Source organism: Vanderwaltozyma polyspora, genomic scaffold (assembly GCF_000150035.1).
Source record: "Vanderwaltozyma polyspora DSM 70294 KpolScaffold538 genomic scaffold, whole genome shotgun sequence".
Taxonomy (NCBI): Eukaryota; Fungi; Ascomycota; class Saccharomycetes; order Saccharomycetales; family Saccharomycetaceae; genus Vanderwaltozyma; species Vanderwaltozyma polyspora.
Window position 1 is genome coordinate 65,760 of NW_001834665.1, and position 22,877 is coordinate 88,636.

Consider the following 22,877-nt stretch of genomic DNA (forward strand, 5'->3'; position numbering starts at 1 on the left):
ATAATGCCTCCAACAGCGGGTCACTTCCGCTCATTTATTCGATAATCTCCTTGCTACCAAGTTTCATTTTCTCTAAACCAGACAACGAATGTTCTCTCTATCTTACTGCAAATTTGAGAAACTTCCAATTTGGGCAACACACATCCTACTGCTGTGTGACACCATACCGCAAGGAACAGAAAGGCCCATTAATTTCCAATGCTGCACAAAGAGAAGAGATCGTATGATTGAAGTTTAAAAAAGAAATGTGTATTCCTATCGCTAGTTATTATTTCTTTTTTGACTTCTGGGAGTTCGTTTCTTGAATGCTTATGATTTTTGGTTGTTAATTGTACGGGAAGTTGACTGCACTTATCTACGATAGCCTTGGCCATCTTAAATGATGATATATTTTTTAACACATCACAGGAAAAAAAATGTCAAAGTAGAGGTAAGGAGAGAGATAAATGGATGGATAGATACCTCTTGTACTTTGAAATATGGAAAAAAATACTGGTAACTTGAATTCAACATCATTTCTATTTTGCTGTTACCACGATATTCTCTCTTTCTCTCTCTTATAACAAGCAATGCAATAGCAATTGAGCTGGAGGATATTATGGGAAGGTATTGACAGTGAGCGGGAGGCCTAAGAATACACTACCAGGAGATATCTGCATGCTCGATAACTTGGTTTATTTCTTTTTTTTTCAAGGGAACTATGGCATTAAACTATTGTAACGTGTAATTATTTGAATTGTTATTAATAATACCGATATCATTAACAAAAGCTATTGCATCAATTTTTCTGGACTCCATATCTTGAGGTATTTGGAAGCTACAGAAAGTGAAAAAGTTGCAGAAAAAAAGAAACTTTCTCAAGTAACGGTTATGCCTTATTGATGTGTCTTGCTATACTTTGCAGGGTCTTCGATTAATTTTAAAACTTTTCTCTTTCTGTAGTTCTATCCTTGCAATATTCTTGGTTTTTTTTTTTTTTTTTTTAATTTAGAATTTTCTTATGGAAAGTTCGATTTATCACCCAAGAGTAATGTACCAACAAGGTTAAAAATCTGTTTGTCTGGTTTAAAATTGCTATTACCTTTCTATCTCACTTCATTTCCACTCCCAACATCAGTAACGGTTCTTGTAGGAGAGAATTTCAATTCAGCTGCGTGTTGGTGGTGTAATCTTTGCAGTGGATATAATATGTCATTTTTACTGTAACATTTTGTAAGCCAATCTGGATGCAAATTTTTCGTTAACAAGAAATAACATGAATTACTAAAGAGCATTTATTATCAAGTATTTCCTGTAAAACTGGCGTAATCTTGATAAAGAATCCATAAATGGGATTCAATTACTGTTCGTTTTATTATAATTGATAATATTGTACTATAGTATATATCACTGCGTACTGTAATTTATTTAATAATTGCGTTGTCTGTTTTTGGTCTTCTGACAAGGACCATAGAGTATTTTACTACAGCTTCCGTAGAGCCATCAAATGTACTATTATCCCTTCAACCGTTATTCTTATCTTTGCAGTATGCTACAAGTTTTTAATTATTTTCGTGGACACACGACTGATATAACTGATGAAGAGTTTTTTAATTCGATTTGATTCGATTTGATTTGATTCGGTTTGGTTTTTTCGTTCGTTGACTTATCTCCTACCTAATTCCTTGTGAACTAGAATAAATCTCTTCAGGTATACCTTCGTTCAAAAGAGAGGTCTTTATCTCATGGCTGCCTGTTTGCACAAACAGACCATTGAGCTCCGTTTGTTTAAGCAACCAACGAAACAACTAACTAATTATCTAGCCTACATAACTGTTAAAGCTTACAGATTCAAACTATAAGAAAGGAAGACACTTAATGTATGAAACTTTCAGGTAGTGCATTACAACGGGAGAAAAAACTTCTAAAGGTTTTCAGTAATGTACTATTTGAGATCCAATAGAGACATTCCCTTTCTTAAGCTCTTAGTAAATTTTTTTTTTTTAAATTTATGACGATAATGATGATGATGATGATAATATTGCTTCATATTAAGGTCTTGTGATAACCGAATATACATCAACTTCTTGGAAACTGAGGAAGGATCCTTAATTAAAAGAAAAGTTAGATTCCGTCTACCTCATAAAATTATTTTACCTTTTTTGTAAAACTAGCAATGGCAATGATCATTGTTGGTCCGAATTAAACGCTGTATCGTTTCTGTTAAGTTGATATCAGCATGTTTCTTCTAAATCAAAGTATTAATTTCTAGGTATTACCACTATTCTCATTATTATTATTGTTATTATTATTACTAGTACTTTTTTTTTGATTCTTAACCTGTAGCGCTAAGCTTTGCCTGTATAGCTTTAAATCCCAATAAAATTCTTGCAATTCTGTTTCATGACTTTAGCTTGGAATACAAATCCTGTCCCTATCAATACTATCGAGCTTCGCTATTTCTGCATGAACTCTAACTGCCAAAGTAATGCCAATATAGGTAGTATTACTTATAGAAGGAAAAATATTAACTTGTCAGTAATTAACCTAGGAATATTTTTTTCCTACTAATTCTACATACTGAATAAGACTTAATTGAAAGAAAAGCAACCTTCTTAGTTTAATAAAATGAAATGATAAAATAGGAAGTGTGCATTAGTACTGAAATTTCTGCAAGAATAATATGAGAATTAATGTTATCCCGCATCAATATTTCGACACTTTCTTTCTTTCTAATTAGGTCGTTCACCAATTTGATCTAGATAGATTTATTCCTTCTGGCAGCAAACTTTTGTCATTGGCAAAGGATAAAATATTGTAATAATTGATATATATATATGAAGTGAACCACCATCCTAATCAATTGTAATATTAGATATTTTTTTGGATTAATTTCAAATCATAAATTTCTATTATTTTAGGTTTAGAAGAACAGTGAGAACCCTATATGAAACGGAATTAGGTTATTTTGCATAAAAGTAATAATCTTACTACATTCTTCTTTAAGTTCAATTTTATTAAGAATAACTTCTATTATGCAATTGATCGATTGTCACACATCATTTATAAATGAATACTGTAATGATTATAAGCCGCCTTTAAAATCAGTTGTATTAACAAATTCAATTGAAACATTTAAACAGCAACCATATATCACTGATGATTCAAGAAAAATTATTATTGATTTCACTTTATTTGTACATCATAAATTAGATTTATCACGTTCGACATTATTCCAAGCATTTTCAATCATAGATCATTATACATGTAACTATATCATTTACCCATCACAATTACAATTATTAGCATTAACATCATTATGGATCTCATCAAAATTTTGGGATGTGAAAAATAAATGTATTAGAATGAAACATTTGCTACAATTATGTTCCAAATTATACGATTCTAGTGAATTTATTGATATGGAACGCCAATTGTTGAAGAGTTTTAATTGGGATATAAGATCTTTACCAACCATGAATGAAATAATCAATCAATTATTATTTGAATTATCATTACCAATTGAAAATCATGAATTATTACAAGAAGGTTCAATGATGATTGCTGAATGGTCTTATTTAAATATAGATTTAACATATTCATATTCAACCTTAGAGATTGCTAAAGGTTGTGTTCATCTAATGCTGTTGATTACAAACGCCGAAAATATTGGCGATAAATACCCTTGCATCGACGCTAAAATATTATGCATTTCATTAAAGCTACTAGAAGTGGTAAATGATGAAAACATTAGTTATTCAAACTTACAGATTGCATACCCAAACTTTTATAATTTCATTGAAGTTTTCCAAAATAATTATTATTTGCTACAAGATATTATTCTTGACGAAATCAACTACGTCACAATTGTAGGTAATGATAACAATACGTCATTTTATCAATCATCAAAAGACGAACCTATTGGGGATAGCGCATATCGTGCTAAATCGAACGAAGGTGAAGATTATTTTTCACAAAATGCCATTGATCAAGATAAACAGTTTACATTAAGAGCACAGGTGCTCAAAGACAACAGATTCAAAATAACAAATAGAAATTATGTACCATTAACACCATGTACACCTAAAAATCTAATGATGAAGGGTACATTTGCATGAAGAAGTAATGAATTTTACCAAATAACCAGTCAATATTTTTCAACTTATTCTTATTACTGTTCATCGTAAATAAAATAAAATAAAAAAATTCTGCATTATCAATCCACATTGTTATTAGTTATATCACCCTAATTATATCATCATTCTGGACCAAACAAAAGGATATATATATATTATTCTTATTATTATTGTTATTATCTCACGTTTGTGTAAGATTGGTCAGCAGGGTATGTATATATATGTATATAAATCTTTCAAGGTGACTTGTTGGGTTCAATTATTTATTAAATTCATACTTATAGGTTTAACAACTTTTTCCGACTGTAATTTCTCCGAACAAATCCCAAAAAGGGATAAAGAAACGAAAATCGGAAAAACTTCTTGACCGCTTCTCCAAAAAGGGGACAAATTGAAATTTAGGTGACAAACTCTGGAGGAGAAGAAATATGACATATTAATAAAGGGCAATAATTATCCATAGTGAAGAAATTGGTGAGCCATAGTGGTATCAATGGTTATATTTAGCTTTATTAATAAGGTATTTTAAGTGTGTAAAATTTAATAAGTTGACGTAACTATCCAATGTAATAATAACAGGGATACATACCGTTTTTAAAGTATAGGCAAGAATTCAACATCGGGTAGTTAAGTGCTGATATTTCCCTTTTTTCCTTTTATGACGGAATAATAATCATGTTCTTGTCTTTTTTTTGTATATTTTATATATATATATGAATTTATAAGAATACTGATTGTAATGATACTGGTACTACTAGTATATATTTTTGTTTTGAATCACCCTTTATACTGTCCTTGATATTCTTTTATAGCAACTGCCGAAGGTACCCTTCAATTTTGTTTTATTATGAGACTATTTATCATTTAAATCGAATAAACCCGTATATAAATAAAAAGTCCGATAATTCTAATTAATAATCAAATCGAATCGGATCGAATCGAATCAACCAGAACCTAGCTGATATATTGAAGTCTTGTAACATTTATTGAAAACGTAACGGAATCTATTCAGTAACATTTTATAAATCATTAAATTTTAATTAGTAAACCACTATCCAAGGTAATTATATCTATACTTATATTTTTGAAATAGAAATTATGAGTGATGCAGATTTGTTAAAATTACAATACAAAGAACCGTTAGACCTTTTACAAAATTCTATGAATTTTGATATTTCTAACAATAGTATCTTTGATAATAATGGTTTTAATGTAACAAGCAATGGAAATTATGATAGAGATGATATCAGCCATGTAATGAAGATAAAGACGAGAATAAAAAATTATTCAAATAATACAAGTCAGGAATATGAATTAAGCATACCCGTCAGTAAACAGCGCCCTAAGCCTGTTAAAGAATTACTGCCGATGAATAGTAAAGATGATGTATTATACCAGATTTTTTCCATCCTTTGGGAATGTCAAGATGAATATAAAGATGGTATGACTGTTAAACAACTTTGCGACTTGTTGGTTGGTAGAAATCCAGAAATGGCACATCTATCTTCGAAGCTATCGAATTTGGTTTCCGCAAAATTAAATGCCTATATTAAAAGAATTGAAAAAGGTGAACTAATACTACACTATGCATTGTCAAGACATTGGTCTACATCATCTCCCAGAAGAATGCTATATTGTTATGATGGTTTACTGGCACCAGATTATCAAAAATATACTTCTTCTGCTATTAATAGAAGATTGATTCAAGAACAGCAAGCACAAAACTTATTCAGGAGACAGCAGCAACTACGAAATAATTTACAGACACAGGTTCCTATTCCTAATTACTCCAGTGAGCCACCCCCAAACTACAGAGTTCCAAAATCTTTTTCTAATGTAAATATTAAAGAAGTTGAAGATAGAATAATAAATCAATCTATGGTCCCAGAGGAAAGCAAGAGGATTCCTTTTGAATTAGATTCATATTTTAGAGTCCCCTACACGGCATCGCCTATTCCAGCTACTGTTGAAACTTCAAATACCATACCAATTAACTTTAACAACCAGAATATCATATCGCCTCCAGTCTCATCATCATCATCCAACAAGTCTTCATCCAATTCTGAATCAGCATCTTTCATGTTCGATTCTACAGAGGCAATGAAGAATGAAAGAAGCAGTGGAGTAATGTATCCTTTTGATGACACTGAACCAATCTTGGGCAATAACATAAATGCTATTTTCAATAACGGAGACAGAGAAGAATCCTTTAACGAAAGGAAAAGGAAACACCCAGAACTAGAAGAGTCTGAATTGAAGCAAAACCAAGAACAGGAAAATCAAACCCACACTCAACACATAGACAAACAACAGCATCTACAGCCAGAAGAATTCGAAATTGAACCAGGTAGAAATGATACAATCGATACGAACCCACCTGATAATATTAAATTCCTAGATTTCTTAGACGATATTTTAACTCACCATACACCAATCGAAACAACCACAGAGCAACAAATACCAGCTAAAAATAACAACAATAATGAAAACCCATCCTACAACTGGTACCAACATTTTATCGAGGAAACCTCACCAAATGATATCGAGTCACCAGAAAAGATATCATTAGAAGAATTAGACAGTATTCTATAAGTTACAGTTAACAGTTTTATATATTATTACGGTTTATTCTTTTAAATAAAATACAACATCATTTCATAAAATAATAAATAATAAATAGCATTTTAAGATCAATTCTATTGTATTTAACCAAATCATCAAATCCATATTGAATAGTTGATCTTGAAGCTTAATCAAAGTTCATCTCATCGAATTTTTATGTCACATTCTCATTATTTCTTAATTAGGTATATATTCCTAATGCTTTCGAGAAAAACGTATGACCAATTTAGTTTCGAAGAGCTGTTCAGTAGTTAATGACAATTTCGAAATTGTTTAATTGAACAAAGGATTAAGAATTATTTGATTTTAATACTGTTTAATTAATCAGTTACACTAGAATTGATGGAGATGTTGTTACTGTTGTTCTCATAACTTTTTACCTTCATTACCATTGATTTAAAATTCGAAGTCTCCAGGAATTTTTATAGAGGGGATAATGAGATATTGGAATACTCTGAGCTCGAAAGAGTTAATAGTGAGGCTGTCTCGATCAAGTTTGACTAAAAATGTTAGATTGAGTTCTACAATTGCAATTCATTCAAAGGTAAGCCCAACTGACTTGCAATTTGGTAGAAGAAATTTATCATACTCAAGGGTCCTTTTACAATCTTCAGAAGTACCATTTGATAAGATGACTAAAGATGAACAATTGAGATTAACTGAAGAAAGAGCTATTGATAAGGTTGATGTTTGTATTGTTGGTGGTGGACCTGCTGGCTTAGCTACTGCTATTAAGTTAAAGCAATTAGATACCGATGGGAAATTGAGAGTTGTAGTTCTTGAAAAGGCAAGTGATATTGGTGGTCATATAGTTTCTGGGGTAATTTTAGAACCAAGAGCATTAAGAGAATTGTTCCCAGATTCTGAATTTTATGATGCAAATGGTGACGGTATACCATTACCTCCTGACTTGGTGACAAAAGTTGAAAAAGAGGATTTAAAGTATTTTTTGGGTAATTTAGCTTTGCCAGTACCAGAACCTCCACAAATGGTTAATAAAGGCAAAAATTATATTGCTTCTTTATCACAAGTAACATCTTATCTTGGTGAAAAAGCTGAGGAATTGGGTGTAGAAGTTTACCCAAGTGTTTCAGTATCAGAGGTTATTTACGATGACTCAAATGCTGTAATTGGTGTTGCTACAAAGGACATGGGAATTTCAAAATCTGGTGTCCCTAAGGATAACTTTGAAAGAGGATTGGAATTTCATGCCAGACAAGTAGTATTTGCTGAAGGTTGTCATGGGTCGTTGACTAAACAGATTATTCAAAAGTATAATTTGAGGGAAGATAGACAGAATCAAACTTATGGTTTGGGTATTAAAGAAGTATGGCAAGTTAAACCTGAAAACTTCAAGAAGGGGTTTGTAGCTCATACAATGGGATACCCACTTTCAAATGATGTTTATGGTGGGGGTTTTCAATATCATTTTGGCGAAAATTTAGTTACTGTGGGTTTAGTTGTAGGTTTAGATTACAAAAATCCATATGTCTCACCATATCAAGAGTTTCAAAAGTTAAAAAAACATTCTTATTATTCTAAGGTCCTGGAAGGTGGTAAATGTATAGAGTATGGTGCTCGTGTATTGAATGAAGGTGGTTTACAAGCTGTTCCAAAGTTAAACTTCCCAGGTGGGTTGATCGTTGGTGCCTCTGCAGGTTTCATGAATGTTCCAAAGATCAAAGGTACACATACCGCTATGAAATCTGGTATATTAGCTGCTGAATCTATATATGAAGCAATTTCACAATTGCCATCATTAGAGGAATTGGAAGAGAATAATATAGAAAAGTTGGTAGAAGAGCCAGTTAATTTGGAATCATATGAAACTGCATTCAAGAACTCGTGGATTTATAAGGAGCTTAACGAAGTACGTAACATCAGACCCTCTTTTAATACAGCCTTGGGAGGATACGGTGGTATGGTATATTCAGGTCTTGATTCATATGTTCTAAAGGGGCGTGTTCCATGGACTTTCAGATTCCACGAATCCGATGCCTCTTTAACGAGACCAGCCTCCGAATACAAGCCTATAAACTATCCCAAACCCGATGGTGTTGTTTCTTTTGATATTTTAACTTCTGTTTCTCGAACTGGTACTCACCACGATGAAGATGAATTGTGCCATTTAAGAGTTCCTGATCAAGATCTAGAGAAACATTCAGAAAAGGCATATCCAAAATGGAAAGGTGTTGAAAGTCGTTTCTGCCCTGCAGGCGTTTATGAGTATGTCCAAGATGATAAATCACCTTTGGGTGTCAAGTTTGTTATTAATTCACAGAACTGTATACATTGTAAAACCTGTGATATCAAGGTGCCAACTCAAGATATTAATTGGACTGTTCCAGAAGGTGGTGATGGACCAAAATACTCATCAACGTAGGATTTTTAAATATTCTTTAAACGATGACTGATATCATTCATTTATTTACTAAATTACTTGTTTACTTATTTATTTTGTTTATTACACTTATTTAATTATATTCAATATTTTAGATACAGATTCGAAATCATAACATTTGATTCTTTTAAAATCAATGAGCTTATCGCTATTATACCAACACTATCTACCAACTCATTGACTCTTCTTACCCAAGAAAGATCTTTGTGCTTTATACATCAGTCTGTCCAACATGGAACCAACTGCAAGAACACCACCAATACTTGTTATACAATTCAAAAAGAAAGATGACCAACTTCCAGAAATGTATTCTTTATTAATTACTTTAATTGGAGAAGCATCGAAAAAGAAGAAGACACCTGGTATACCACTTCTAAAATGGAACGTATTTGGATGATCATCATCAGCACCACCTCTCAAAGGCCTGTCATGGTAAGTAGCACTAAATTGAGCAGTGTCTACAACTGCTTTGTTCAAGTATTCGAATCTCGTTGGAACGATTTTAGTATAGTAGGAAAATTGATGTAAATGAGTATCTCTCTCTGGAGCAACAGAACGACCATCCAATGGATTTACTATATTTTTTGAATGTCTAGAAGCCAATTTTGTAGGTATCTCTTTGCCAAAACTAAAATGATGAATAATGTGATTAAAATTTAATTGAGGATTTCTTTCATACAAAGATTGATCATGAAAATGGCCACGTACAGTTTGGAAAGATTTCCCTGGAGCAAAATGAATATTCCCTTGAATTCTATTCAAAGAAGCACTTCCCGCAACTCTACATCCCTCATTTAAATGACTATTAATTTTTTTCACATAACCTTCTTGTTCACATTGTTCGATTCCTTTACCATCATAGAATGCCCAACCTGCCTTAACATAAGCTTTACGAACATCCTCACAAGTTTGACAACATACTCTCTCACTTGCTTCAACTTCATCATTCTTTGATTGATCTATTGAGCCATAACATGGACCACAATAGTTTGGATCGGTAGATGGTGCACCATCTTGTTTATACATATCGAAATCATCCGTCTCCAATACTTTACCATCAGGATCCAATCTAGTCTTGGTGAACCCATATTCCAATACATCCAACTGCAAGTCACCAGAATCATCCATAATATCCAAGTTGATGAAATCACAAGGAACATTTGGGAAACTAATATCCAAATTCAATTCCAATTTGGAAGAATGATCCCGGTCAACAACTAGCTGGGGTTTACTGATAACCTCTCTAAATTTAGACCATTCCCAAGATAACAAATATAACGTAGTCAATATACAACTTATCGTTATTATACCTCCCATCTTAGTACGAATACGTACTTCTTCATCAGGTCTTGCAAAAGCATCCAAAGATGAAAGTTTAGATTTTTTACTCATTCCCTTCAAAATGTAACTTTCCAGCACTGTTTTTCTTTCCTAGAAACAAAGATAACAATAAGTTCAATCAATCACCCTAGTAGACCTTCAAATACCAACTGTACCACCTTCCAATAGCCTTATAAAAGTGACACATGTCTTGTTAAAACTTTTCAAAATAGTCTTTGCTTCTTAAATATTCAAATTCGAAAATTCGATGTTTTACCTAATTAGGACACACAGCCTTTACGAATTCAATAGAGAGGATATGAAATATTTAATATATATAAAAAGAGATTGTAGTTTCGAAAGTAGATATCGAAACTTTGACATATATATATATACTTTATATATTACTTATATGTGTGCTTAGATGGGGTCTAGTTTTGTTGTTATTTTATTTTATTTTTATCCTTCGAATTTTTCATTTTCGATGAATCTTACTAATGCTTTTGAGCCTAGTTGTAGTAATGGATGGCCAGCGACCGATTGCATCCATTTATTTAAACCTATTCTTCTTTCTTCTATGACTTCGTTGTTGAATCTATTGGTCAATAAGATTTTCCCAGGAAGATGTGGAATGACTACTTTTGGATGATTCATCAATGATAGTTCTTTGACCAGACATTTTCTGAAAAATTCGAAATCAGAATATCGTCTTCTTACTCTGCTGATTCTTTTGTTAAAGGAAGGTAGATTTGTTCGACATACGATCTCATAATCAGTAAACATCCCTCTTGTATCGTTAGGATTGGGAATATGCGTCTTTGGATCGATGACTTCAATCTCCAGGAAGTTTTCGGGTTCAGCATATATTTCACTTAAGCTTGGTCCCTTATGGGCTTTTGATAATGTATTCCTTTCAGTAGTGCTAAAGGACTGGAACTGTCTCATTACTATTGAATAGGACTTGAATCGTCAGTGAGATATCTAGTTATATGTCTGTGTAGTGTCGCCAGATCGATGGTTATTCTTGTTGCTGTTGTTGTGTTTCTTGTATGATAAGTTTAAATTTTGATTTGATATAATTTAATTTAAAATTCGGATAAGTTCGACTTAAAGTTAAAGATAACGTTCGAATTAATATTTAGAACAAGTCACCATAAGGGAATAGCTAACGTTATAGGTAGTTCTCGAAGTTTGTTTAGACGTGGGAGCTATATATTTTTCCTGGTGTGACTGTGTAAGTTTGGTTTGCTGGTAATTTCATAAGATTTCATAATGGAAAGAGTTGAAATGTCAAACGAGGATGAAGAAGAGATGTTGCTGAAGCAAGGGAAAGACGAAGGAGAGCAGATAGATATACAGAACAACGATGGTGTCGATACGCTTAAAGAGGGTGATGACGAAGATTTCGATGTCTTTAGAAACGTCGGTCAAGGTTTGACTGGCCAATATAGAGAAATGCTGATTCAATACTGGCAAGAATTAATCAATGAAATTGAATCAACGAATGAACCAAACTCAAAATTTCAAGATGATTTTAAATCACATTCATTGCCATTAGCAAGAATAAAAAAAGTCATGAAAACTGATGAAGACGTAAGAATGATCAGTGCTGAAGCTCCAATATTATTCGCAAAAGCTTGTGAAATTTTCATCACTGAATTAACAATGAGAGCTTGGTGCGTTGCTGAAAGCAGTAAAAGAAGAACTTTACAGAAAGCTGATATCGCAGAAGCACTACAGAAAAGTGATATGTTCGACTTCCTAATAGATATCATTCCAAGAAACTTACCTCAACAGTAAAATTCAAATTTAATATTCAAACAACCCTCCATTCCCTTCCAAACTAAAGAGAACAGTCCCTTCAAACTGTCTTTTCTACAAATGGATTACTCATATTTCGGTAAACCCACCTTTCCCCCAACTACCACCTTGTTTATATATACCATTACCCCATATATGTACTCTTTTTAATACAAGTTTATTATATTCTAGAACCATTGTCAGGTTTCATCACCATCTTGTTGTAATACTACTGGCAAGCCCAGGCTAAGGCTTAATGACGTATTTCGGCGATATCAAATTGTTCAGATAATTTGAACAAGCAAAAAAAAATTGATCGATATAACGAATTGATGTCCAAGAGGTAAAAATTGATGGATACAAGAAGAGTTATAAGAGTTGAAGACTCAAGATTGTGTTTATTTGGTGTTTATTTTCATTTTGTTTGATATTCCCTGGAAGAAAGTAGGTTAAAGGAGGTCTTTGCCAATATTTTTTTGGATTTATATTGGTTAATCGATTAATTTATTGAAATTTTATGAGAAAATGGGGTCTGTAGAAATGGACCAGTTGAAGAAGGCTAGAGATTTGGCCATGACTAATAGTCCTGGTCAGATGTTGCCTAAAGTTCTAGAGACGACAATGGCTTTGTACAGTTCTAGTAATTCTTCAAACGAATTGAAGTTGGAATTAGCTAGGTTTTTCCCACAGTTGTTTTTAGATATTTTAAATCATAGTAAGATCCAATCTAGTGAAAAGCCTTTTATTGCTTCAAGCAATTTGGAGTCTCTTTGGATTATTTGTAAAAAAAATAAAGATTTGTCCACTTATAAACATTGTATATACACTTTTGCAGCTTGTTATGCAATGTTATTTGATCTTGTTGCTAAAACTTCAAATCAAAATTTATGGAATACTATGCAAGAGATGAAAAATTTTATAATTTCAAATTGGAATACCACTTATCCATTACCTTCAAATACAACTGAATTTGGGATCTTGCTAGATAAACCAGTTAATATCGGTTCAAAGTTGGCTACTGCAAAATTCATTAGTGAAATAGTTATCGTGCATACTTCTTCCTCTTCCTCCTCCTCTTCATCATCTAGTAGTTCTAGAAATGGAGTTGTAACCACTAGCATATCTTCAGTGCCAAGCAATCACCCTGTAATAAAAAATAAAGCTCAAATCGAATCAGAAGCTAAAAAGCTGCTAGATGTACTTTTAAATTATCTGATAGAAGAACCATTGATGATTGCTCCTGTATTTGTAGGGATTATAAATTGTTTATCATTCATTATGAAACAGAGACCTCATGCAGCTATTCGTATATCTTCAGCTCTGTTAAAGTTCAATATCGACGCCAAATTCCAATGCGATTCAATGTCTCCATTAAATTATAGATTATCAAAAAGATTTGTTGAACGTTCTTATAAAAATTTTGTTCAATTCGGTTTAAAAGCACAATTAATTAAAAACTCTGGCCAAATGAGTAATATATACACAAAATTAGCTAAAATATCTCAGACTTTACATGGTATTGGTGAGGAAACTAAAACAAAGGGTATACTAAACTTTGATGCTAAGCAAATCGAAAAACCAATGTCAGAAAAGGATAAACTGAAATATATCCAGAATGCAGCAAGTAAAATGAAGAAAAATCTTAATGACGAAAATCAATATATCAAATCTGATGATTCAAAGTCAAGTTCAAGCTCCATATCAGGATCTACAAGTGCAGGCTCTCAAGGTTCATTAAATGAACAAAGGGAAGATAGTACTTCTAAATCACCCACACCAACGATAGATGCTACCACTCAGAATCTAATGAATTTACAAAAGTATACCATGTCCAAGAATTCTTCCACTAACTTTTTCAATACATCTCCAGTTGCGTTTGATAATTCTTACGGTTCAATTTATTCTCTGATGAATAGTAAACATTCTGAACAAGATATTTCTTCGTTATCACAAGATATAATGACAAAATTATGCAGTGAAGCCTTATACAATGTCGATACTACTAGGCTAGTCTCTGGACTGTCAATTGTTGCATCCAGATATACAGAACTAATGACAAAATCAGTCCCTTCAGATTCTGATGCAGAATCAAAAAAAAGAAAGCTAGACGCCGAAGCTACTGAAAATGTAGCAGCCAAAAAGGTTAAAAATGAAGATGAACAGTTTAAGAAGGAACCATCCGATGAAGTGGTTGACGATGAGGATGAATACCTGGCCGATGAGGATAACTATCAAGTTTCCGCTGATCAAAAGAGTGAACCTTTGATCATTAAACCAGCAGCGATGTCTCATGATGATAAGATAAAACATTTGAAACATATTGCTAACAGAATAATGGGTATAAGAGATTCAGATGAAGCAACTGGAATATCAGGTGCCTTAGATCAACCAATAAATCCCTTACAAAAAGTTAAGTTAATGCAGTGGGATAACAAAGAAACCTGGGTTCAAATATTAACAAGATTAGCTACTCGCGGTGTGAGCCATGATGAAGAGATGAGTGACGTAATCAGACAAACGCTTTATGACTACTTCATTGATGATATTAACAATAGAATTGCTATTGTAATCGAATGGCTGAATGAAGAATGGTTTTATGAAACTTTGATGAACGATAAATTGGAAGAAAAAGATGAAAATTCAAATCAGCAAACATATGATAAATGGTCATTAAAGCTGCTCGATGGTCTTGTGCCATATTTGGAAAACCAACACAGAAGAATATTTATTAGGCTTGTAAGTGAACTTCCTAGTCTTACCCAAGAACATATAGATAGGGTGAGACCAATTTGTCTAGATCCTGCAAGAAGTTCATTAGGGTTTCAATCGTTGAAATTTCTATTGATGTTTAGACCACCAGTTAAATCAATGATCAAAAATCTATTGGAACAACTGAAAGAAGAAGATTCCAGTACAGCTGAGCAATGCAACGCCATTTTAACTAAATTTTTCCAATGAACAATCACATTTTTTGTGTGGATAATTTCTAACCTGAAATTAATAAAATTGATTTTTTGTCACCTGCATACTCCCATCATTATCCTTCACATTTAGCACATTACTCCTATATACCATGATTATACTAAATATCACATAGATGTTACATTAATCTTTAAAAGATATGGAAATTGTACAGTAAATTATTAATAAAGTAATATCAAACTAGAAGTCGTAACATAGTTTAATCAATATTTTTAATTTCAGTCGCTCAGAAGAACCGTGCCATTTATTGATGCCAATAATAGTTCTAAGATTAAATAATTTCAAGAGCCCTGGTAAAGCTGTTTTAGAAGAAGAACTATATATTATTGCAATTCAAGCTTACATTTTATAATTAAATTAAATTAAATTATTTTCAGGTGCCACACACATTATCTTGTAAAGATTATATGATTTAATTGGTTTTGATGGCTTTACATTTTAGATTAAAGCTTTTGAACAGTGTATTCAAGTAGAAGTTCTTTGACATTTCTGCAAACCGAAAGAAATGGAAAGGTGTCATTGATAACTTTTATCGATTTACTGGAATATTGCTTTCCTATAGATTAAAAGTGGTATAAATAGGAAAAGAAACTTTCGATATTTCCCTGCTTTTAAATCTATTATATATTTGAATATAATTTTTATGCTATATCTTTATATAAAATCAAAATGATGTATATTTATTCAATTACAAACTATTATCAATATTGTTAATTCGATCACGGAAATAGATTACCAATTAAGGTGAGAGTAAAGACAATTTATATATACCAGTTTGTTGGCATGCCATCCTTATATGGTATTCGTGCTATCTTAAACTATTTTACTAGTAACAGATTAATACTAACCAAATCTTGATATCACGTGACGTATATTGAAGGTTACGATATTTTTAGGTAAGGATCAGTGTTAGGTTAGTTCACATTTGCAGGCTACACGACCTTCATCAAGTTATTTAGCTAACTATATTATAACAAGTTATCTGAAACAGAAACCTTAATTAATTGGACTATGATGAACAAGCATGTAGGGTTATCAGGTTACTTGATTCGACATCCTAAGCATACTTATAGGAATCCAATAGCACAAGGAAGGGCGATACTCTTTCTAAGTCGGAATTTATTTGGTGTAGTTAACCAATATCGCCTAAAGCTTGTGCTAGTTGATATATCTAAATACATTCACACACATGATAGTCTGGGATGTATCCATTTCTTTACTAACATCAGATATACATTAGTACGATCACGTGTAATAAATATCTAAATCATATATGACGAACAAACTCTATCTCAAAGGATGATGAAGCAGATCTTGATGTCGGGTTAATTCTTGAGTAAATATTGAAAACTATCCCTCCGTCCTTTCCAATTTCTTATTTAGCTACTTCTTTAGACCATTGATCCTATTCAATGGTTTTTAAAAGTCTTCAATACATCATCTTATAAAATTTTACATACACAATAGCCATCATTTTAGTTCAATTCTCTATACATATAAATGAAGTCATGTGACAATATATCATTACCAACGAACAAAGAAGAGTCAGCTTTAACAGGCATTTGACTCTATAAGACGACTTGACGAACCGGATGCAACCTAAAGTTTTAAATACATAACCAATAATAGATTTAGTATTTATACCAGATATAAATCCATCATTTGAACAATAGCCCATATCTCTAAGTTTCTGGAAGGCAAAGTTACTTACTATCGCAATTATCGATTTACTTTCCATACCCCTCCCCATACCAAGTAACTACTTTTAACTTAAAAATGTTTTCAAGAATTGCCAGAACTAGTTTACAGAAATCTTCATTGAGATTGTTTTTAAGAGCTCAATCTACCAACACATTAACCAAGACCCAGCTTCCATTCACATATTCTGCTTCCGGCCCATCTTTCATCAAATACACTAATGAACATGAATGGATTGCTGCTCATGAAGATGGTACCGCATTTCTTGGTATTACCAAATATGCAGCCGATGCATTAGGTGATGCTACTTATGTTGAATTGCCAGAACCAGAAACTGAAGTTGAAGCTGGTGAATCCATTTCATCTATTGAATCTGTCAAATCTGCATCTGAAATTTACCAACCTGTCGCTGGTACTATTATTGAAGGAAATGAACAGTTATCAGATTCCCCACAATTGATAAACGAAGACCCATTAGGTGCTGGTTGGATCGCTAAAATTAAGTTGAAAGATATAAAAGACTTAGAATCTGGTGAATTATTCTCTATTGAACAATATGAAAATTTTTTAAAGGAAGATGCCCATTAAATCTGAATTTAACTTAAATTACGTACTGATTTATAGTTTTATGTACATTGCATAATATAATAAGGAAATAAGAATATAGAGGTTGCATAAAACAATAACAATACTTGACCAAATATCGAAGATTCTCAATTATGTAGACGCTACCACAATTCATTAACATATAATCACTCACAAAATTAATCGCTTATCACATTTTCAAAACTTGAGTAATTTTTACAGATTAGTTATAATACTTAAATTTATTTATCTAGATTATTTATTCGACAACTTTTTCTTCAGATTCTTCCAAGACTTCTTCTTTAACTTCTTCAACACTAGTAAAATCATCTTCAGAATTGCTCAATGGAATCATGTTAAATGTTTTGTAACCAAACTCTTCCTCGAATCTAGCGCCAATTTCAGCTCTATATTCGGTCCAGTCTTTCAACATTTCACGTTGTCTCAAGATCATATCTCTGGTAGCAGCATCAGCTTCCATAGCATCTTGTTCAGCAAATTGTGCGGTCCATTCCTTCAAGTTCTTTCTGATCTTCTTCTTTTCAGCATTGGTCAACAAAGAAGCTGGTCTTGGTCTCCATGCGAAGTTCTTGAAACTGTTCAATGGTTCTTCCTTAACAATGGTACCAGCAACGTTAAAGACCTTGTAACCATTTTCCATCTTGTGCTTCAAGGAACTGGACCAAACAGCTAAGAATCTACCAGATGGATCCCATGCCATATCGGTGGCAGATGGGAAGCTGTTAGTGGCAACTTCTTTCAAACTGGCGTGAACATCCTTAGTAACATTCATATTCTTGTCAGTTGCGAAATCCATGTCGTAGAAAACGAAGTCTGATCTACGAACATTTGGTTTAACTAAAGTTGCAACAACAACATATCTACCAGCTGGAGACCAGGAAATGGTGTTAGAAAATTTATCCGTGATAGAAGCAACTTCTAACCATTTCTTAACACCAGTAGATTTATCTTTGACATCTCTCTTTTCTGGAGCAAAGAAAGTGGCAACATTCTTTGGAATAGCAATGTTATCATCACCAGTTTCACGAACAGCAATGACACCAAATCTGTTTCCATGTGGTTCCCAAGCGAAATCGACGACACAATCCTTCAATTCAATCTTGTCACCTGGAATATCCTTTTCAGTCAATTTACAGATTTCCAAGTTACTGAATTGAGTTTTCTTAGATTTAGTGTGACGTTCAACATTGAAACATAAGAATTCAGAGTCTGATTGCCAATGTAGTGTGACATTAGAAACTTGAACCAAATTAACAGTCTTTAAAACTCTAGAACGTTCAACATCGACAATAGTAGCCTTACAAGACATATTGTTAGTTTCAGGAGTCCAGTAAGCCAAAATTACTGATTCTTTATCATTAGCTCTGAATGGTGCGATCTTAACACCGGTTGGAGCAAAAGAGAAATCTCTAATACCTGGAACCTTCAAGGTCTTGTTGTCCATAACGGCAAAACCCTTCTTAACATCGTGGACAACCAAAGTTTCACCAACCATACGAGCACAGTATTGATCATTGTAAGACCATCTAACCAATGGCCATTGCAAGTAAGAACTCTTGACAACTGGGAAGGTAGATTGTAATAAACCAGAATCGATATCCCAGATACACAATTGATGGCCTTCATTCTTCTTGGTAAATGGACAGTCTGCATCTTCTTCGTCGACAACAATTGGATCTGGAGAGTAAGTAACTAAGAATTTTTCAGAAGGAGAAACAGAGGAAGTTCTAACATTTGGATGGTAGAATCTTCTCAAACGGTCAAAGTGAGGACCACCCCACATGACAACACCTTGTGGATGGTATGAAAACAAGTAAGTACCCTTTGGAGAGAATCTAATATAGTTTGTAGACCAATTCTTTCTAGATTCAACAACAGATTCTTCATCTTCAATAGCAGAATTCCATAGGACAGTAGTCATTTCGTTGGCTTGTAAAACAAATTGATCTCTACCATCTTCATCTGATAACCAAGATTTCAAAGTACTAGTTGGGAAAAAGTCTGGAATTTCAGGTTCAACAAATTCAGTTGGGAAGTTTTTGTCATTGTATTTTTCGACATCCCTCATGGTGTAGATAAACAAACGATGTTTCAAATCCAATCTCTTGGTGTGGAAAGCTTTGATAATCTTATTACCATCAGCTGGAGAGGCACATTCCACAAATAAGAAACCTTTAGTCTTACCGTCTTCAATTGGGAACTCGATATCAACAACTTTACCAGCCTTGGAGAACAAACCAGTCAAAGCCTTCTTCAAGACAGCAACCTTACCCTCTGGGATAACTGGAGCACCGCAAACAACGATGTATTGATCAAATGAGACAGTGTCATTGACAGAATATTGTTTCTCCAAGTCGGAGAAGTCAATATCATCGACAGGAATATCTTCAAGCTTGATATCTTCTAAAGCAGCAGACATACTTAAAATTAACTCGCTGGTTCTTTTAAATAAGAATCTAAAGACCCAATTACAACAGTTCTAAAACCAATCTTTAAACTGTTTGAAGTTGGTCTTCCTTTTAAGTTCTATAGTAAAACATTGAAAATTTTTCATTATATTCAATTATTTGGCCTTTGAGAGAAGATTCAGTATCGGTTGATAGCGCCCTAAACGTATAAAACGATATATGTTGTCAATTTAGCAGACAGTAAATGAAGAACGAATGTCACCATGACCATAACGACAACGACAACGATAGTTATAATCGTTATAGATCAACTTTGATCCTATGAATTAGATGACAATAGCGTGCTACTATCTTGACTGATAATTAGTCTTGTCAGGAATATAATTAGTCTTGAGGGTATCGATCTTGAGTTAAGTATATATCACTTTTTGATTCTTGTTTAAACGATATATATAGATATATATATGGGTGTGTAATTTTAAAATCAGTGGGTTATCTAAGTATATGGGATGGATTATATATGGAAATGTGGATATGCATCTAAGAAATTTGCTTATTGTTGCATGTGTCATGATAGAAAAACGGGCAAAAACAAAACTAGAAATAAATTGATGGAAAGTTTGTAGGAGGAGTTAGAATTCAAAATTGATGGATCAAAGGATCAGAAATAAGGTACAATTGATTCCAATTTCAATTTCAATTGTGCAATTTTTTCAATTCATAAAAATGGTTTATATGTTCCCATGATATTTATCTTTCTGATTTTATTTTATTTTATTGAGGGGGGATGTTTTTTAATTTAAATAATGCATTTATTCTATTTCAACGTCGCCATCTTCGTCTTGTTGATTGTTATCGTCACTAGACATGTCTTCATCGTCACTATCGTTGCTACCGTTTACCTCTCCTTTAGCGTATTCAATAGCCTCGTCAAGAAGATCACCTGTTACAAATTTGTGCACTTTATCAGTCTCTAACGAACACCAACTTATTTCCAATTCGAAGTCCTTTTCTTTGTTATCTTCATGGGCCAAGTAGATAATTCTGGCGGCTTGCTTTATAGCTTCTCTAGCTGACAATCCATCTGGGTTCTTATCAAACAATTTTTCCAATTCAGTCTTGGCAATTTGTCTCCCGCTACCTGCAGCAGCACCTTTGTAACCCCAGTAACTCCCACTTGGTTCAATCATATATAAGTGAGAACCTTCGTCGTCAATACCACCAAAGATAGCAGAGACACCGAAAGGTCTGACACTATTGTATAAAGTGTGAGCTTGGACATACTGACCGATTCTATCGGCAAAAGCAGGAATTGGGATACGTTTACTGTACATCTGAGAGAAACTTTTTGATTCTTCTCTACCTCTATTGACCAAATGTCTACCATCTGGAATTAAACCAGAATACACACAACCAATATGACGGTCGATGACTTGAATCTTTACGTTCTTCTTTGGGACCAATAACTTGGAGGAAATCAATTTTTCAACCGCAAACACAACACCATCATTACATTTTATACCAACAGAGGTTGCACCATTCTCAACCGCTTTCACAGCGTACTCCACTTGGAAGTTTCTACCATCTGGAGAGAAAACACTATTTGATAAATCGTAACCAGTACCAATAGACGTCATCTTCTAGCTTATTTATTTATATAACTGTAATTTTCTTTTGCCTTGTCCTACACTGGAAGGTATATATATATATCCTATGAGATTCCCCTTTAAAATATAAAATTTTTGATTTCCAAAGATTTCAAACCGAGCCAAAAACCCAAACACAAAGGTAACCAATATATGAACAACTGTAATACCTTGAGCAATTGACTTATCTGCCTCCAATTGCGAATTGACCTTAAATGATTTCTCTTTAGAACTCAATTGTATAATAATAACCTTTTACTTTTATAATAAAGTTTGCCACCTTCCTTTGAATTGAACATTTCCAAACGTTCTGATGCTTTTTTTTCTTTTTTTTGACGTTTTGTGAGAAAACTCGGCAGACGAGAACAGATCACGTGAATACATCACGTGGACGCAAATATTACAATCCGGGTAACTGGAACAGTTGGAAAATGCGTCTAAAGTGATACGGTGTTCAAACACATCACGTGCACAGAAGCGGAGACTGAACTCCGTGATATGCGACTACAACGGAAGACACACACACAGATCGGGTCGGTCGATCTCGATCACGATCTCGATCTTGATCTTGGCTTTATATAAAGGCTGCTATATTACTATATCTATATACAGCCAAAGGTATGTTCATGGCCCAACTGAAATACAAAATACAAGCTACTGGCCTGGAATAACTGATTTCATGATATCCATTGGTTGCTAATTGGTATTTGATCTCGTTAAGCTATATTTATGTATATGGGGTTGTCCACTTTGCGAGGTGGTTGTCACTATAGATCATCTCTTCTATAATGGACTGCTGGCAAACCTTCCAACAGAATTGAATAAATTTAAATCAACGGAGGAGAAGGGTCCACAGATGGGCAAGTTGTAGAATCTGTATTGCTGTTGTAAACTACATATCTTCTCCCAAGTCCAAGGTCTGTCCATCTTCCTTTTTTTGGTGGCTAATGGAAATTAGAAATTAGGAAATGAAGCTTCATTTCCTAATTTCCGTCGCTCTTCTGCGAGCGTTTCTCTGAACCGATGTTGTGATCTTTTTAAGTCTTAAAGTGTTTATTAATTTGCATATATGAATTAAGTGAATACAAGTTGATGAGAACGTTTTGAAAGTGAATTAGTAAGCAATTGATACAAATAAATTGATATAAAAGGAGATACCGAACTCTCAAATAACGTTCCATTTCTTTTGTGTTTAAGTTTCTCTCTTTACTTAGAAAAATTCCAAAATAAAATAATTTTTTGGCCTTTTTTACAATTTATCCTCTACTCCTATACTAGA

General features: G+C 33.2%; 10 protein-coding genes across 10 annotated transcripts; 6 read left to right on the forward strand and 4 right to left on the reverse strand.

Annotated features, from left to right (window-relative positions):
- Positions 1–3,014: 3,014 nt before the first annotated feature.
- Positions 3,015–4,097, forward strand: Kpol_538p31 (uncharacterized protein; the record flags this gene model as incomplete). The annotated part of the gene is made up of 1 exon (XM_001645079.1): positions 3,015–4,097. One exon carries the CDS (start codon positions 3,015–3,017, stop codon positions 4,095–4,097), a length of 1,083 nt encoding a protein of 360 aa, XP_001645129.1.
- A 1,116-nt stretch (positions 4,098–5,213) lies between these two features.
- On the forward strand, positions 5,214–6,707 carry Kpol_538p32 (uncharacterized protein; the record flags this gene model as incomplete). Its single annotated transcript, XM_001645080.1, has 1 exon — positions 5,214–6,707. One exon carries the CDS (start codon positions 5,214–5,216, stop codon positions 6,705–6,707), a length of 1,494 nt encoding a protein of 497 aa, XP_001645130.1.
- Positions 6,708–7,173: 466 nt separating this feature from the next.
- On the forward strand, positions 7,174–9,120 carry CIR2 (electron-transferring-flavoprotein dehydrogenase; the record flags this gene model as incomplete). Its single annotated transcript, XM_001645081.1, has 1 exon — positions 7,174–9,120. The coding sequence occupies one exon, from the start codon at positions 7,174–7,176 to the stop codon at positions 9,118–9,120; it is 1,947 nt and encodes a 648-aa protein (XP_001645131.1).
- Positions 9,121–9,312: 192 nt separating this feature from the next.
- Positions 9,313–10,530, reverse strand: ERV46 (retrograde cargo receptor ERV46; the record flags this gene model as incomplete). Its single annotated transcript, XM_001645082.1, has 1 exon — positions 9,313–10,530. One exon carries the CDS (start codon positions 10,528–10,530, stop codon positions 9,313–9,315), a length of 1,218 nt encoding a protein of 405 aa, XP_001645132.1.
- Positions 10,531–10,917: 387 nt separating this feature from the next.
- On the reverse strand, positions 10,918–11,403 carry SNX3 (Snx3p; the record flags this gene model as incomplete). Its single annotated transcript, XM_001645083.1, has 1 exon — positions 10,918–11,403. The coding sequence occupies one exon, from the start codon at positions 11,401–11,403 to the stop codon at positions 10,918–10,920; it is 486 nt and encodes a 161-aa protein (XP_001645133.1).
- A 327-nt stretch (positions 11,404–11,730) lies between these two features.
- Positions 11,731–12,258, forward strand: HAP5 (Hap5p; the record flags this gene model as incomplete). Its single annotated transcript, XM_001645084.1, has 1 exon — positions 11,731–12,258. One exon carries the CDS (start codon positions 11,731–11,733, stop codon positions 12,256–12,258), a length of 528 nt encoding a protein of 175 aa, XP_001645134.1.
- A 525-nt stretch (positions 12,259–12,783) lies between these two features.
- PTA1 (RNA-processing protein PTA1) lies at positions 12,784–15,216 on the forward strand (the record flags this gene model as incomplete). The annotated part of the gene is made up of 1 exon (XM_001645085.1): positions 12,784–15,216. The coding sequence occupies one exon, from the start codon at positions 12,784–12,786 to the stop codon at positions 15,214–15,216; it is 2,433 nt and encodes an 810-aa protein (XP_001645135.1).
- Positions 15,217–17,016: 1,800 nt separating this feature from the next.
- GCV3 (glycine decarboxylase subunit H) lies at positions 17,017–17,526 on the forward strand (the record flags this gene model as incomplete). Its single annotated transcript, XM_001645086.1, has 1 exon — positions 17,017–17,526. One exon carries the CDS (start codon positions 17,017–17,019, stop codon positions 17,524–17,526), a length of 510 nt encoding a protein of 169 aa, XP_001645136.1.
- A 256-nt stretch (positions 17,527–17,782) lies between these two features.
- On the reverse strand, positions 17,783–19,963 carry PRT1 (translation initiation factor eIF3 core subunit b; the record flags this gene model as incomplete). Its single annotated transcript, XM_001645087.1, has 1 exon — positions 17,783–19,963. The coding sequence occupies one exon, from the start codon at positions 19,961–19,963 to the stop codon at positions 17,783–17,785; it is 2,181 nt and encodes a 726-aa protein (XP_001645137.1).
- Positions 19,964–20,764: 801 nt separating this feature from the next.
- Positions 20,765–21,589, reverse strand: PRE10 (proteasome core particle subunit alpha 7; the record flags this gene model as incomplete). The annotated part of the gene is made up of 1 exon (XM_001645088.1): positions 20,765–21,589. One exon carries the CDS (start codon positions 21,587–21,589, stop codon positions 20,765–20,767), a length of 825 nt encoding a protein of 274 aa, XP_001645138.1.
- Positions 21,590–22,877: the final 1,288 nt, after the last annotated feature.